The sequence below is a fragment of the Vespula vulgaris genome, chromosome 1 (genome assembly GCF_905475345.1).
Source record: "Vespula vulgaris chromosome 1, iyVesVulg1.1, whole genome shotgun sequence".
In the NCBI taxonomy this organism is placed as follows: Eukaryota; Metazoa; Arthropoda; class Insecta; order Hymenoptera; family Vespidae; genus Vespula; species Vespula vulgaris.
In genome coordinates this window covers 17,341,685-17,358,408 of record NC_066586.1, presented here as the reverse complement: position 1 = coordinate 17,358,408, position 16,724 = coordinate 17,341,685, and the positions used below count along the sequence as shown (strand labels likewise).

The window sequence follows — 16,724 nt, the reverse complement described above, 5'->3', positions numbered from 1 at the left end:
ATGGTGGTGATGGTGGTGGTCATAGTGGAGGTGGAGAGATCCCCGCCAGCTTCACAACACATAGATATACACATAGTATTAGCTCTTTTACGTTGCGACTACTCCATAGTAACCTGCGTTCGTAACCGATTGTATCTTGGGCTATCTCTCTCTCTCTCTCTCTCTCTTTCTCTCTCTCTTTCTTTCTTTCTTTCTCGAGACGTGCTATGTAGAGTCGAGAAGAAAAAGGACGAGTGCAGTTGGAATTCGAAGTGAAATCACCGGTTCCTTCTTCTTCTTCTTCTTCTTCGTCTTCTTCTTCTCCCTTTAATCTCGATCCATGCGAACCTATATCTCGTGCTGCGAATCGCCGGGAGGGGTGGAAAAGAAAAGAATGATAGAAGAAGGAACAACACACAGTAGACGAGTAGTACCATAACGTCGTCCGAGGCGATACGTTGATAGTTGCTTGTGAATGTTTAGAAAAAAAAAAAAAAAGTAGCAATTGATTTACGTACATAATCGAAAGAGAACGAAATGGAAAAGAAAGAGGAGAAAAAAACGAAAGAAGAAAAAAAGGATAAAGGAAGAAAAGAAATCTGGAGAAGAATTATATACGACGCGAGAAGGAAGATCTAACCGGTCGATATGAAAATAATATTATATTATTCTTCACGCGAATATCGAGAGAATAAAATACGAGTGTTTTAAAGGAGAGTATTGGTCCAAGATGGCGGTCGAAGATTTAAAAAAAAAAAAAAGAAAAAGAAACAAGAAAGGAAATAATGTTTAACAAACGTGACAAATAACTTGACGTAGCATAGAAATCTTTGAATATTATTATTTTATAGAGGAAGAAATCAAGTTGTAGAGAAGCATTGAATCGATTGCAGTGAATCAGCAGGCTCTCCTCTTTGACTCGATATATAGATAGGCCGATCGGGTGTGCGTTGCTAAACGTATTATAAGCCTCCTCCGTTCCACGGCACTCCCCTCCTCATAGGCAACTGCAGTCATTAAACCAGTACTCTAGACAACTGGTGCTGATTATTTAGCAATACAAATCATTCGTCGTACGACCGTGTCTTTCTTTTCTCTCCTCGTCGTTCTTCGTCCCATTCCATCTGTGTCTTTCTCTACTCTTTCCTTCTCATAAATTTTCTTTACTTCTCTCTCTCTCTCTCTCTTTCTCTCTCCTTCATCCAAGCAAAGCAAGTTCTCTCGCGTGCGCGGGCGTGGTACACACGTATGTAGGTATGTATATATATATATATATATGTATATATGTACCTACGTACCACTTACGCGAGAGGCCAACGAAACGTTCCGTAGAAACTTATGCATGTGTTTAGGTACGTCGTTAATAGTCAATACGTATGCATAGATCTATATAACGTTGTGTGCGAACTCAGCATCAGATACCAACCCAAGAGAAACAGTTTTGTTGATTAGCGAGCTCGTTGAACCGGCCGTATTACTTTTGTCGAATCGTAGAAACGTTCGCTCGGCCATTCCCTCGAGAGTTATGGCGGATGGACATGTTTTAAATCTTTTACTCGTACGTAAATAGTTACTTTACGTACGCTTCTACTTATGTAGCTACGTGTCTCGTGTCTCTTCGAGAACTTACGTACGTGGATATACCTATACATTTATATCTAACATATACATACGTAGATACATTTATATATAGATATCTCTAACAAAAATTTTCCTTATCATTCTGAAATAATTCTTGAAATCGATCTAACATCTTCGAGGAAGAAGAGAACGTTACGTACATAGATACATATATACTTATAGATTTATATATAAAAAAAAAATATATATATGTATAAAAGATACATTTAAGAAAAATTTTCCTTGTCTTTTTGAAATCATTTTTAAAATCGATCTGACTAACTCTCGAAGAAGAAGAAGAACAAAAAACGAAGAAGTAAGTAAATAAAAACAAACAAATAAAGAAAGAAATATCGAGAACGTTTTAAATAAAGTGAAAACCTTTTGTAGAAAAGACATCGATTTTCTTGCGAGTTAGCCATTAGTAAGATAAGCAAAAAGCGTTCAAGTTAAATAGTTTCAAGAAGGATAGAGAGAGAGTGCACCGTCACGATCCAGAAACAGGTGCGGAATCCTTGGTAATACGGATGCATTAGAACTCGACCTCACTCTATCCTTCTCTCTCTCTCTCTCTCTCTCTCTCTCTCTCTCTCTTTCTCTTTCACGTTCGTCGATTCATCGTCCAGGGCATTCGCGATAACGCGCCGTTATCGTGCAGCCCGTCTGCCAGGTCGATGTTATCGGGCGTGCTTCTGCTAATCGGCTTCAACCGAGTAAGTAAGTAAGAAAGAATGAAAGAAAGAAAGAAAGAAAGAAAGCAAGCAAGAGAATATAAAGATAAAGAGAAAGAGAGAGAGAGAGAGAGAGAGGGTGAGCGTTTATTCGAAAGGTAGAAGGGAGACACGACGGCTAGCTTCCTGAATCCTTCGCTAAGACGGTGGCATCGTACTGATGGACGGTAGGAAAGACGCTTACTTTGCTATCGTATGTATGTATGTATATATGTATGTACGTATGTATGTATGTAGTTATATGCCGGTATCTTTGAAATCGGCCTACGATAGGCTGGGGTCATCTGGGTCAACTTGTACCTTCCTGCATCGTCGTTTTCTTCTATTCCTTCCTACTACGTTTCTTCTTCTTCTTCTTCTTCTTCTTCTGCTTCTACTTCTACTTCTTTTTCTGTTGCTTCTTCTTCTTATTTTTCTTATAGAATAGCTTAGCCTTCGTTTACGATCTATCTCAGGCGTTCGGTCTTACGGAAAGATAATTCCGATCAGGATGATGTCGAGTAATACATTGTTTTCGTTGGAGAAATACGAATGGAAATAGAATTATCCTCTTATATCATTGTCACGATTCGTTCTATTGGATCTTAAAACACGTGTTGCTATCAATTGACATTGATTAGTCGATTTTCTGGATTTTCTGTTGTTGTTCTTTCTTTTTTTTTTTTTCTTTTTTTTTAAAAGATCTCTTACGTAAGATCTCTTTTGATAACTGTACTATGATAAAATTGCAGTTTTATTAATGGTCGTAGATATCTACTTATTTGTAAGAAAATTGATAATTAAAAGAGGGTGATTGTACTTTGAAAATTTTAACTTAATATATATATATAATATATATTATATACATTATTGTTAATATATTAAATACATTATATATATAATATATTAATATATATATATAATTATATTAATATATTCAATTATTTTGATTAACTAGCAAAATACAAAGAAACTTGCCCCAACCCAATATTATTATTCTTATCATTACATGATATTATACTTATTATTATCATCAGCATCACCATCATCATGATCATCATCGTCACCATCATCATCATCATCATCATCATCATCATCATCATCATTATTATTATTATTATTATTAAAAATCATTATTTTCTCACGTATGAAAATGTTATCAATTCGAAGGGTCAAATATATAAGTCCGGTTAAGAATCGATAAGCACGATGCAGTTAGCAAGATGTTAAGAGCAGGCTGAGGGGTTAACTCTTCGGAGCTAAGTATACTAGGTGGCCTGGGACACGCGGACATGCGGAGAGCCGCATAATCGCGAGATTACGTAAGCACGGCGAGCTTGTGTTGTTACGCTATAATTAGGATCGGCATAACCGCCGGCAAAGCTAGCCACGCCGTTGTAAACTCGGCCGTGTGTAATCCGCATCGTATTAATATGCCAGTCGATATATAAACGTTCGATGATAGCAAAGGGTGAAAGGGAGAAAAGGGAGAACGAAGAGATAGAAGGCTGTAGGTAAAAAAAAAAAAAGATAAGATCGTCGTTTATCGTTGTCGATCGTTAGATATAAATTTCATTTCATTGGAATGATCGATTCTTTTAATCTTTTTCGTTTTTTCATCTTTATTGTTATCGTTATTATTATTTTTATTATTTTTGTTATTGTCATAGATTTCATTAGAATGATCCGTTTTAAAAAATTCTTTTTTTATGTTTTCATTTTTATTATTATTATTATTATTATTATTATTATTATTATTTGTGTTATTGTTTTCGTTGTTGTTATCGTTACTATTATATACGATATATTAAAGATTGTTAACTTAATTTTGGCAAATCGATTCTTTCGATTGACGAACCCGATTTGTTTCCGTCCTATTACTACAGAATATAAAATTCGTTGACTGATTACAAATTTTCATTATAATTATTTGTATTTGAATAAGTTTCGTTAATTAATTATACATTCTACTCTCTCTCTTTCTCTCTCTTCAAAAAAGAGAAATGATAATAACCATAAACAAAAAAAAAAGAAAAGAAAAGAGTATAGAGAAAGAAAAAAGAAGAGAAGAGAAGAGAAAACAGAAGAAAGAAAGAAAGAAAAAAAGAAAAAAAGAAAGAAAACAAATTTTCGAATCATTTGGGAAGAGGGTCATAATTACAATACATGAGGCACGTACTTCGTACCTTTCCCATTGCAAGATTTGAATAAGCAGCTAATAAATCAGATTTCGTGAAGCTTTCGCGGGGGTGATTTACGAGAGGAATGATAAAAGAGAGAAGAAAGAAGAGAAAGAGAAGAAGAAGAAGAAGAAGAAGAAGAAGAAGAAAAAGAAGAAGAAGAAGAAAGAAAGAAAGAAAGAAAGAAAGAAAGAAAGAAAGAAAGAAAGAAAAAGAGGAGTAACGTAGAAACGACGTTTCGCATCGATCGATCTATACTCCGGGCTAAGTATCGCTAAACGGGCGGAGTTTAATAAATTAATAATCCCATCGCCATCGTAACTCGAGAATATTGATATTAGTGGTATTAATAGGGTTAGGTAGATAGGTAGGTAGGTAGGTAGGTAGATAGATAGGTAGAAAGTAGTAGTAGTAGTAGTAGTAGTGGTAACGTTGATGATGGTGTCCATCGTAAGATCGTCGGTGGTGCGACGTGCTCTCGCACCCATGGATCGACGGTCACGAGCGTGAAATTCGTGCGGGCCTCGGTGAAAATCAAGATCTCCGCGAGTCTTCTGGCCGACGTATGCTTGATTAATACCCGCCCGTAATTACGCGGCTGCCCGAGGCTTTCGAAGGGCGTATGTGAGAGAAGAGGGCAGTCCTCGTTGATTCGCTCGAACGAAGAAGAAGGATGCCGCAAGGCTGAGAGTACGAGAGAGAGAGAGAGAGAGAGAGAAAGAGAAAGAGAAAGAGAAAGAGAGAGAGAGAGAGAGGGAAGATGAATAGGAAGAAAAAGAAAGGGTGGAGGAGGCTGTTAAGGCAACGCGAGCGAACGAAACCCTGACAGATTTCATCGTGGGCTGACGTAAACAATTTGCGAATGTAAATACCTGTTGAATATTGAGCGTGTTGAGAGAGAAAGAGAGAGAGAAAGAGGCCTCACACCGAGTCTCTCGCACCTTACAGAGCCGTTTACCCTTTAAACTCGTGATTACTCTCTGCGCCACCTCGGCCAGCCCTTCCACCCACCCACCGCGAAGGGAGACTGTACCTACGTCATTGGCATAAATTATGCGAACGTCGTAGCCGTCGGTGCTTCCAACACCTTCCTTCGTTCTTTCTTTCTTTCTTTCTTTCTTTCTTTCTTTCTTTGTTTCTTTCTCTTTTCTTTTTTCTTTTTTCTTTTTTTGTTTATTTATTTATTTCCTTTAGTTCTTCTTCCTTCTCTTTCTCTCTCTCTCTCTCTCTCTCTCTATCTATCTTTCTCTCACTTCTCACGTGCAAGTTTCATATAGAAGGGAACAATCGACAGGCTTTATATATATATATATATATATATATATATATATATATATATATATATATATAAAATAAAAAGAAAAAAGTAAAAAAAATTTGCAAAGATCCTACGTACAAGATACAGATAAAGATGAATGCTTATGACGATTAATATATTTTTCTTCTCCTTTCATTAGATTTATCTCCTACAAATACGATCTTTAATCGTTACTATCATCCATTGCTGGAATAATCTAATCTATACGATGTATAAAATTAATAGACGTTCATAAAAAATCTAATGAATCTAGAATTATTATTGGAATAGAAATGATTCCTAAGGAGATAGGAAATAAGATGACGTTTTGTTAAACTTTCTCACTTATGTACGGTAAGCATTATAAATAAGCATCGTAATTCCTCAATAAGAATCTCGTTACCGATAAGATTGATAAGTGGTTCGATATTTAGATGACTTCCTTACCCTCCCCCCTCCCTCCTCCCTCCTCCACGTTTGTTCAAGACTTTCATTTAATTGCCCTCGACCGATTCTAACGGTATCACTGATAACGGTCTAGAATAATCTCTCCTTCTTATCCTTTTACGCCCGTCTTGTCTCGACGAACGATAATCGTTTACTTCTCTTTTTATCATCTTTTTTTCTGTTATTCAGCACTTCCGCCGAAGCACTGACTCATTCGATAGAAAGTTACAAGCTTAGAAACGTTGTTTTAGTGTTACAAATTATAAATGTGTATATATATATGTGTGTGTGTGTGTGTGTGCATGCGTGTGTGTATATGTATGTATATATAACGCATCAGGAACCTTGAAGAGATTCTACTCACCGTCTTGATTCATTCCATGGCCACCGTCATCTATGTAAAAGAAACAAAAAAAAAAGAATTTAGATTATAGATTAATACTGAAACAATACTTAAATGAATTTTTTATGTACGTTTAAATTTTTAATATTTTTTGAAACAATCTTTTAGGATCCTTCTTGTTATTTGTCGCAGCGCTATTTTAGTGTTCCATTTTTCTAATGAATGTTTAATATTTTTTTTATTTAATATTATCTACATATATATATATATAAATTTGTTCTATTATATTTTTAATAAAATATATTAAAATCTCCGATATTCCATCAAAATTCTGACAAAGACAAATAATAGAAATAATCCAAATTTTATTTCAATTTTAGATTATATATAATATCGTAATATACATACATACATACATATATATATATTATCGTAAAAGATAGTATAAATCCATTTAAATGAGAATACATTTTCAGTATTATTCGACAGACAGTTTTTATTTGTAAATAAAAAATGTTGAGATAATCTTACTGAAATGTTTCATTTTATTATATTAAAATCAATGTTACAACAATGAAATATAAAAAAAGAAAGAGAAACAAATAGAGAAAGAGAAAGAGAAAGACGATAAGCGTCGGAGTCTCTTATAGTTTAAGTCGAATGTACCCGCCCTCGGGTCATGACAACCAAGCCTCGATGGAAACTCGCACTGCAACCTATTTGTACTTGGACTTGGACTTGGTATCGCCGCATCTCGCAATGTTCCTTTATTTAACCCCATAAATAACCGACGCTATCTCACCCCGAATGCTTTCGTAAGAGCGCGAACGAAGCTGCGCGGACTACTCCAACGAAATATTACGTGCTGCCATTCAAACTGTTACGGAATTTACATGCCGAGTTTCTCTGTAATACGTATAAGTAGATACAAGTAAAAAATTTATCCACGCTAGATATCATATAGAATAATTGATTAATCGATTTATTCGCGACCGTGCGGAGCGATAATTTCTAAACAATTAATTTGAGACTCAAAAAAAAATATATATATCAAAAAAAAAAAAAAAGAAAAAAAAAGAAAAGAAAAAAGGCTCGTTAATTATAATGATTACTTTAATCGATTCGGCAATGTAACAAAATTTTTTTTCATTTTTTTTCTCTCTATTTTCTTTTTTCTTTTTTTTTTTTTTTTCTCTTGAAAACCCTCGTTAACCTACGAATACATTTCTAGACATTTATTTTCCAGACATTTTATATGTGCGTAGAGTTTTAGAGTTTTTTCAGTAGGTATAAAAAAAGACAAGGGAAAAAGAGAAAGAAAAAAAGAGGAGAGGCAACATTAATAATACCCAAGCAAATCGTTCGAGTTATGTATAGAGTCGTATGTTTTAGATCAATGATAAATGATTGTACCTTCTAATATATCGTAAAATTGACTGATCTAATATCGTCTTGTTTATATGATGGAACGATGGTTAAATAAATATTACATTGATATAGACCGTACCGTATAGGTGGATACCTCTATCTAGTCTATACGTATAAGTCTAAATATTTTTTTAATATTTTTTTTTTTACGACAGATGGGACATTAATCTCTCTCTCTCTCTCTCTCTTTCTCTTTCTCTTTCTTTGATTTTCTTATCGTAAATAAGATCGTTAATGATCGGTAGAGGCTAGGTAGAGACCAGTAAAATTTCTTATTTCGTTCGATAAGCTAGCAGCGGCGAAATCAACCGTCGTCGTTATTATTTACGATTATATCGACGTGCCAACGTCATTAAGCAAACCCGAGGATGCCTCGCGTATGCGGTATGATTATGACATTCGACTGATAGTCTCCTCCTAGTCGTACTCGTCGTCATCGTCGTCGTAGTCGTAGTCGTAGTGTAATCTTGGTCGTCGTCGTCGTCGTCGTCGTCGTTGTTTCTTCGATAAAATTTATTGACCGATTTCAGGATAGCCAGTAGACTTTCAGTAGCTACTTTTACAGTTAAACTCATCGCGGCATCTTTCTATCAATGGATGAAAACAAAACAAGACGAATATTCCAAGAAGAAAAATATGTCGTCGATGATAATAACGAAAATAAAGAAAAGAAAAAAAATATAAAAAAAAAGAAATATCTATATATATATATAGATAGATAGATAGATAGATAGATACGTATAGATATAATTACTCGAAGAAGAATTCGTAGACGATGACGCATCGAATGCACCATCGATTCTCATAAGAATTTATTTATTTATATAATTTTTTTTTTTTCGTCATTCTATTATATTTATTTATTTATTTATTACTATTATCATTATCATCATCATTATCTTTGTAATTACTAGTAATATACTAGAAAGCGTGCATCTGGTTAAACCTATTTCAATATTGTATACATTCTCGTAAACTTGTTGCATGTTCGTTTGGAAAAAAAAAAGAAAAAGAAAAAGGAAAAGGAAAGAGAAAAATAGAGAAAAAAAAAATTACGTCAGTCTGAATAGTGAACGGTTAATTATTTTATTCTATCGCGTAGTAGACGTAGTTTTTTTCTTGTTTGCTTCTTTTTTTCTTTCCTTCTCTTTTTTCTTCTTTCTTTACTAGAATAAAGGACAACTTTTGCTAGGAACTTTATTCTGTTTAATAATTTTTTTTATCGAGAGATCACGAAAGAGAGGATGAAAAAAGTATATAACGTTGATCGATCTCGGAACATCGACGTACTTAATCGAGAAGAGCAAAAATCTTGATTGAAAGTCGATACAACGAAAATGTAACATTTCGTACAAACTTTCTCACATTTCTTGCGATATCGGTGTCCGTATTTAATTTCATATAGCCATCGAGTTAACGTCATCGATTATCTACTATCTTTCTTTCTTTTTTTTTCCTTTCATTCCGTTGACAATAATTATATAAGCCCTTCCAAACGTCGATTGTCTTAATTATGAAGCGACATAATGGAATCCAAAAGACATTTAATCTTGCTTAGTCACGATCGCGAAAGTAATCGGAGATAGAGGTTGATGTCAATAATAAAACAATAAACCGATTTAAAATACGACATAACTGATGTACGAAATAATTGTTATGTAGTTGGTTATATATGGTATCAATAGTGTATAGTATATATGTTCGAGGATAGCGAGATGGGGTGGATAATGGAGTGGGGAGGTCACTAAACGATTTAATTCTTGTTAGCAAACACGAAGATTACATAGTCGATATTTTCCGATGGCAAATAATGTGTCGATGTATTTTAATGTATGCATGTATGTAGGTATGTATGTGTGTTATGTTATGTATTAGTATTTTATTCGTATTTAAGAGAATATGTGGTATGGTATTAATTACAAATTAATGCGAGCGCATAGACACGCACCATTAGAGATAATCGAAGACTGGTAAGTGTCTTGAATCGATGTCTCTTTTTCACGAGAAAGAGAGAAAGAGAGAGAGAGAGAGGGAGAACAAATATATATTCACTTAGAGATAAAGAGTATCTAAGTATGTATAAGTTCTTTTACATAAACGCGATTGTAAAAAATTTGTAACGGGAGCCTGACAATATTATATTAGGAATCGAACGAAGAACGATCGAAGTAACGATCTGAGATCGCGAGATCGAAAAAAAGAAGAATGGAAATAAAGTAAAATAAAAGAGAAGAGAAAAGAAAAAGTGAAAAAATAAAAAGGAGAAAAAATTTATTATATTGTAAATTACAACGTATCTCGAAATAAATACTATGGACTAATCGTTTGCGAACTTGTTATACGTTATACATACGACTGTATCGTTCATTTTGGTTTTTTCGTTGTTTTTTCTTTTTCTTTTTTTTTTTTTCTTCGCATATAAAATACGATAATTACAAAGTGTCGGCTCTTTAGGATTTTCTATTTGAGCATTGCGCGTACACAGTTATATTTTTTATGAAAAATATTCTATTAATGATACGTCAATTAAATATATTTTCGTTTCTTTTATTTTTTCTTATTTTATATACACACATATGTGTGTGTATATATATATATATATATATATATATATATATATATATATGTCTCTCTATCGTGCACATGGGCAATAAATTCTAACGAGTGCGGATAACAACCCACTTATGATTATATACGAAAACGAACGACTTGTGATCTTTTTACAAATGCACGAATATTTTCAAATGCGAAAGAAAGTTCAAGAGCTTAAATTGAGATTAAGTTTTCGAATAAGCATAATTTATCACTGTCACGCGTTACATCGTCGTATTTACTATCCTCCTCGATCCTCGTCGATTATTTGGACATTAGATCGGTGATATCGATAATATATCCAAAAAGATATTTGGAATCACGTTATATCGAAGGTTTTAACTACCCTCTCAATATCTCTCTTTCTCTCTTTCTTTTTGTCTTTGTTTCTATTTCTATATGTCTCTCTAACCCATCTTGCCATCAACAGCGTGATACAACAAATATTTAGAATCGCAATGAGCCACTAACGCGTGTATGATAAATATGATTAATACGTAGCAATGCGGATAATTGAAAAACCGGTATTTATAGGACAACTATAGATATCATCTAGTATAACGAAACGATCTTTAAAAGATCGATCATAAATCTTTCTTTTACGAAATACTAATTCACTTAGCAATTAATCATCGTACCAAAATTACCAATCCATTATCTATTATCTCATTATGAAAATAAATATATATATGTATGTGTATGTGTGTACATATTTTTTTCATAATGAAAGAGAGAGAGAGAGAGAGAGAGAGAGAGAGAGAGAGAGAGAGAGAGAGAGAGAGAGAGAGAGAGAGAGAGAGAGAGAGAGAGAGAGAGAGAGAGAGAGATCATTTTCGTTCGGTAGATTCCACTCAACGTAAACCCAACACCATGAAAAGTGTTGATAATAAACGATACCACGAATCAAATTTTAATTCATCTGAAAATCTTTCACATCCTTATTTTAATTTTATCCTTATTTTAATACATATACATAGACACCTATATATACGTACATATATAAGGAGAGAATATTCCAAATGTGTGGTCTCAAGATTGGTCCCAGTACGGTATTGTCAAATAGTTGATATCATTAGATTTAACGACCCCTTCTCGACTTTCTCTTCTCTTCTCTCTCTCTCTCATTCTATCTAATCATTCATCCATCCATCCATCCATCTATCCACCTATCCACTTATCTATCTATCTATCTATCTATCTATCTATCTATCTATCTATCTCTCTTCCTTCCTTTCTTTCTTTCTTCCTTCTTTTATCTTTATCTTTTTCTTTCTTTTTCGTATCGAGAGCTCATGCCTTGTCACTGGCTCCTGCCATGGCGGCAGCCTTTCATCTTCCTTAACCAGCACCACTGTCTTTCCAAGTCCCGAACGATGTTACATTTACCTGCTCGCACACAATCATGAAGAACCAAGAAAGAGAAAGAAAGAAAGAAATATATATATATATATATAGAGGGAGAGAGAGAGAGTAAGAGAGAAAAGGACGAAGGACGAACTCTTCAGGATATCTCGAGCATTACCTCTTCTTCTTCGTCTGTCTGTTCGGATCGTTGTGTCGCGTTCCAAAGCACGTAGTACTTTCGAACGTATGCACCTACACGTGAACGAGTACGATGAGTGTTCAGGGTGAAGTGGAGGAGGATGAGGATGAGGATAAGGATGAGGATGAGAATGAAGAAGGAGGAGGGTGGAAGCAAGTCGAACGTTCGCAAGGCATCCGAGCAACTTCAGCTAACTCGATTGTTCCGTATGGAACAAGGCCGTCTTTCACGCGTTCTGACTACGACGAGTCGAAGTTCTCTCCCTTTCTCTCTCTCTCTCTCTCTCTCTTTCTCTTTCTTTCCTTCTCTTTATCTATGTGTGTATGTGTATGTGTATGTCTGTCTGTTTTTTCTTGTCTTTTTTTTTGTTTCTTTCTCTGTCTGCTGTGTGCTCCCTTTTTCTCTTTATAGTCGCGCTATGGTTGTGTTTTCGTTTGATTCGATATCCCGCAGATCAAAGATTTAATTAGGATCACTTTTGCTAAGAGTTATCATCCTCGTTGATGAGAACGAATGATCTTACAATTAGATTGATCTATACGTGTACGTATGTATATGGATATGTGTATGACGTAGCGATTTCTTTTGTAATTAAATCAGTTTTGATATACATCTATGTATATACGTATATATGTTCGAATTGTAATAGTAATGAATCGTATCAAATCCTTTACTGAATCGAAGGATTATTAATTTCGATTATATTTCATATATTAATACAGGTAATATAATTTAAAAAAAAGTTATATATATATAATATACAAGATATGAATAATAAAAAAAGAATATACATATACGCATACTCAATTGCAACCAATTTTAGCTCACTTACGTTTAACAGACGAATGAAATTCTTCCGGATCGATTTTGAAAATTTCATTTAATTTTGATTAATTCACATGTATATCCGTTTACATACGTCTATATCAAAATCGATTTTTGCGAAGAAATATTTGAACGATCTGTGATACGTATGTACATACATATGCGTAACTTTGAAGACTCGTCAGAAAACAGTTGTTAAAGATATTCGAGGATGAAAGATAAGAATATAAAAAGAAAATCAAACAAAAAAAGTATACAGACACATATATATATATATATATATATATATATATATATCTACTCGAGAGGTTGCATCGTCATCGTTCGAGATCGTAATGGAAGCGCCGGCTGTGTGCTTGCCGGGACGAAGATTTATCGGCGGCTTTCCACGAAGCACGTGCCTCGACCTTTTTGCCCGGTACCACATTCCTATCGGTTATATGTACCACACTGTGCGGCTTCGGGGTTAAGAATAAGTAAGCTCGTGTTCGATCGACAGTATTCGCGGGCTTCATTTCTTCTTAACGCACGCATACACGCGTATCAACGTATCCAGGGATAATGGAAAAAAAAAAAAAAAAAAAAAGAAAAAAAGGAAAGAAAAGACAAGAAAATCAAAACGAAAAGAGAAACGAAAAGGAAAAGGAAAAGAAAAAGTTTTAGCTTCTCCGAGGATCTCTTTCTTTTTCTTTTTCTCTGTCTCTCTTACACGCGCTTTTCTCTATCCCTTGCCGGTATTAATTATCGTGCGGTAATATTCTAAGCTCGTGCACAACGAAGAAGTAGGGAGATAAGAACCTGTGCCTCGTCTTATCGACCATTATGGAGAATGCGAGGAGAAAGAGAGAAAAAGAGAGAGAGAGAGGGGGGAGGGTGAAGGAAGAGAAGAAAAAAATTGGAAGAAGTATAGAAAATAGAGAAGGACACCAAAGCGATAGCGATCCACGACGATCATTGAGTAATTATCGTTCAATGAAGAACTTGTATACTTTAAAAAAAAATTATAAATAAATAAATAAGAAAAGGAAAGAGAGAGAGAGAAAGAGAGAGAGAGAGAAAGAAGGAAGATACGAAGAAGAAAGAAAAGCTTCGCGTGTTGTTTAATAAGTAATGACTTATATCGTGCATAGGCACACAGATATATACAACGTGATACCTAAAAGTTTCGCGATCGAGATTGCTCTTACGGCGTTCGATTTTATCGCTCGATATGCACCGATTAGTCACGGCTTAAGTGCTGTTTGAACTCCCTGATTTACGCGTACAGAAAAAGAGGATGGAAAGAAAGATATATATATATAGAGAGAGAGAGAGAGAGAGAGAATAAAGGGGTTAGGATCATATATATATATATATATATGTATATCGTATATGTGTACCTTCTTTTGGGAATTAAGATGAATATAAGATTACTGTAGTACGAAAAATATATTCTCGCAGCTGTACATATTAATGTCTATATATATATATATATATATATATATATATATATATATATATATATATTAGTGAGGGAAAGGAGGAAGTTCTATCGTAAAGGTGCATACAAAACGGTAGTGAAAAGAAAGAAACTTTGTCGAAGGCGTGCGTGTCGTATTTGCTTTCGAATCGAAGCCGAGAAAAATCGTACTCGATCCGCTCGATATGGGAAGACGAATGATACAGAAAAAAGATCGAGAAGGAGAAAGAGTAAGAGAAAGGGACAGAAAGTGACAGACAGAGAGAGAGAGAAACAGAGAGAGAGAGAGAGAGACAGAGAAAGAGAGAGCAAGATAGGGTAAAGAAAAAGCACAGAATTACTATACGGAGTTCAGAAATGGTGCAAAGTACGACACCAGGTGGAAAGAGAGAACCGAGCTTGTGTGTACGAGTGTCGGCATCTCACCTGGGGTCGTTTTTACAAGGCTGACGTCGACTCTGCAACGCGGACAAGAAGAAGACCAATTACGGCGACAAAACAGCGACTATATACCGTCCTTTCTTTCTCTCTCTCTCTCTCTCTTTCTCTCTCTCTCTTTCTTTCTTTCTTTCTTTCTTTCTCTCTCTCGTTCTTTCTCTTTTCTCTTCGAGAGAGTGCCGAATGTTTCGCGCCACCTTGCTTTTCGATCGGTCGATGAAAAAGCGTTGGAAACTTCGCTGGGATACGATCGACTTTTCGATTTTAATAAATGATCTCTTTCTCTCTCTCTCTCTCTCTCTCTCTCTCTGTCTCTCTTTCTCTCTCTATATATATATATATATATATATCTTTCTTTTGATGGAATTTTCTTAAGAAAAATTGTTCGGTTCCTTCTTTGTCTTTTTTTTTTTTTTTCTATATAAAATACAGTATTACAATTCGTTCTTTTTATTTTTTATTTTTTTTTATACGAGGTAACATTCGCAACACGTGTTAATGTTCGTTCAGCTTGGTATTAATTGATTAATTATCATATCGTAATTATCCTTGAAATTTCATTCCGATACTTTCGATGTCAAAAGTGAAAATGAAATGAAATATGTTTATAGATTTGTAAAGAGAAAAAATAAATCAGACGTTTCATTATTTCCAATATATCTTTGTAATAATCAAATTACCGAAGAAAAAAACCAACGATAAGAAGTGAGACAACGAAAATGATCGGAAATAATCTAAATTATTATCTACGACATGGAACTGTGAGAAATGGAGTTAGGATTCGTAAGAAGAAACATACGTTTTTTCTTGGAGTCCTCATGCATACCTCCGGGTGTCGCGGCAGCGTGATTGTGATGGTGGAGGGCTAAGGGATCCTGGGGATGCGGATGAATGGCGGCTAGAGTACTTCCGGCTGGATCACCTGGATTCACCGCGACCCCGACCCCCAGGTGAAGAGCACCATGCTGCGTCGCGTGGGCCGGAAGCTCCATGCTGATCATAGCACGCCACCCTCCTTCCAACCCTCTCCTCCCGACGCCCTCCTCCACCTCGGACAACACCTCGCCGATTTGGACGAGGCGTCTGTGTCACCGTTCTCTTTCCTTTCTGAAACAGGAGAAAATATTTTTATTTTCTTATTTGTACTTTTCTTTATTTTCTTTTATTTTCTGTTTTTTTTTTTTTCTTTTTTTTCTTTTAATCGTTAAAGGATTTGTAAGACCTTCAAGGTACTTAATTTTTTTTCTCTTTCTTTCTTTTTCTTTTTTCTTTTTTTTTTTTTGGAGGAAGTAAAAGATATTTTTTGTAGAACTTTGCAGTCGATCAAGCAGATATTACATGTTGAACAATTTATAATATATTATTATTATTATTTTTATTATTATTATTATTATTATTATTATTATTATTATATCTTAAATTAATAATTAAGAATTAATAGGTAAAACTGAGTCCACCAAAAACTCGATAATTATTAATTAATCGAAATAAATCCTGCGTCATCATTTTTTCTCTCCAGTTTAATATAACGAAGTAAAGAACGACCTCGCACGTATACAAAATCGTATTACAAACATATAGAAAATGAATCCCAAATGGCTCCGGTAGAATCTTGTATTTTCTTTTTTGCTTTCGAACGTAATAGAGCAGGTGTATCTTCGTTCGATTCTTTTCTAACATACAACAACAACACAACAACAACAACAACAACGATGACGACGACGATGACAAAGAAACAACGACGAATACGAGAAAAGAAAGATCGGTCACAGTTCGCGTTCGGTCAATGACTCGAAAAGACGTGGAGTCAGAGTGAGAAGAGATCAATTGTTAAAGAATAGACAGGGAGGATCTTTCTCTAGA

At 34.6% G+C, this 16,724-nt stretch overlaps 1 protein-coding gene across 1 annotated transcript in view; it reads right to left on the bottom strand.

The window, feature by feature from the left end:
* Nucleotides 1–16,724, bottom strand: part of LOC127061737 (neurogenic protein mastermind-like) — a 186,404-nt gene that overhangs the window by 127,104 nt on the left and 42,576 nt on the right. The window contains exons 2-3 of the mRNA XM_050989041.1: nt 15,661–15,968; nt 6,598–6,627 (exon numbers count right to left, since the gene is read on the bottom strand). Of these exons, the coding sequence (XP_050844998.1) occupies nt 6,598–6,627; nt 15,661–15,862 (232 nt within the window). The 5' untranslated portion in view covers nt 15,863–15,968. The remainder of the gene's footprint in view (nt 1–6,597; nt 6,628–15,660; nt 15,969–16,724) is intronic.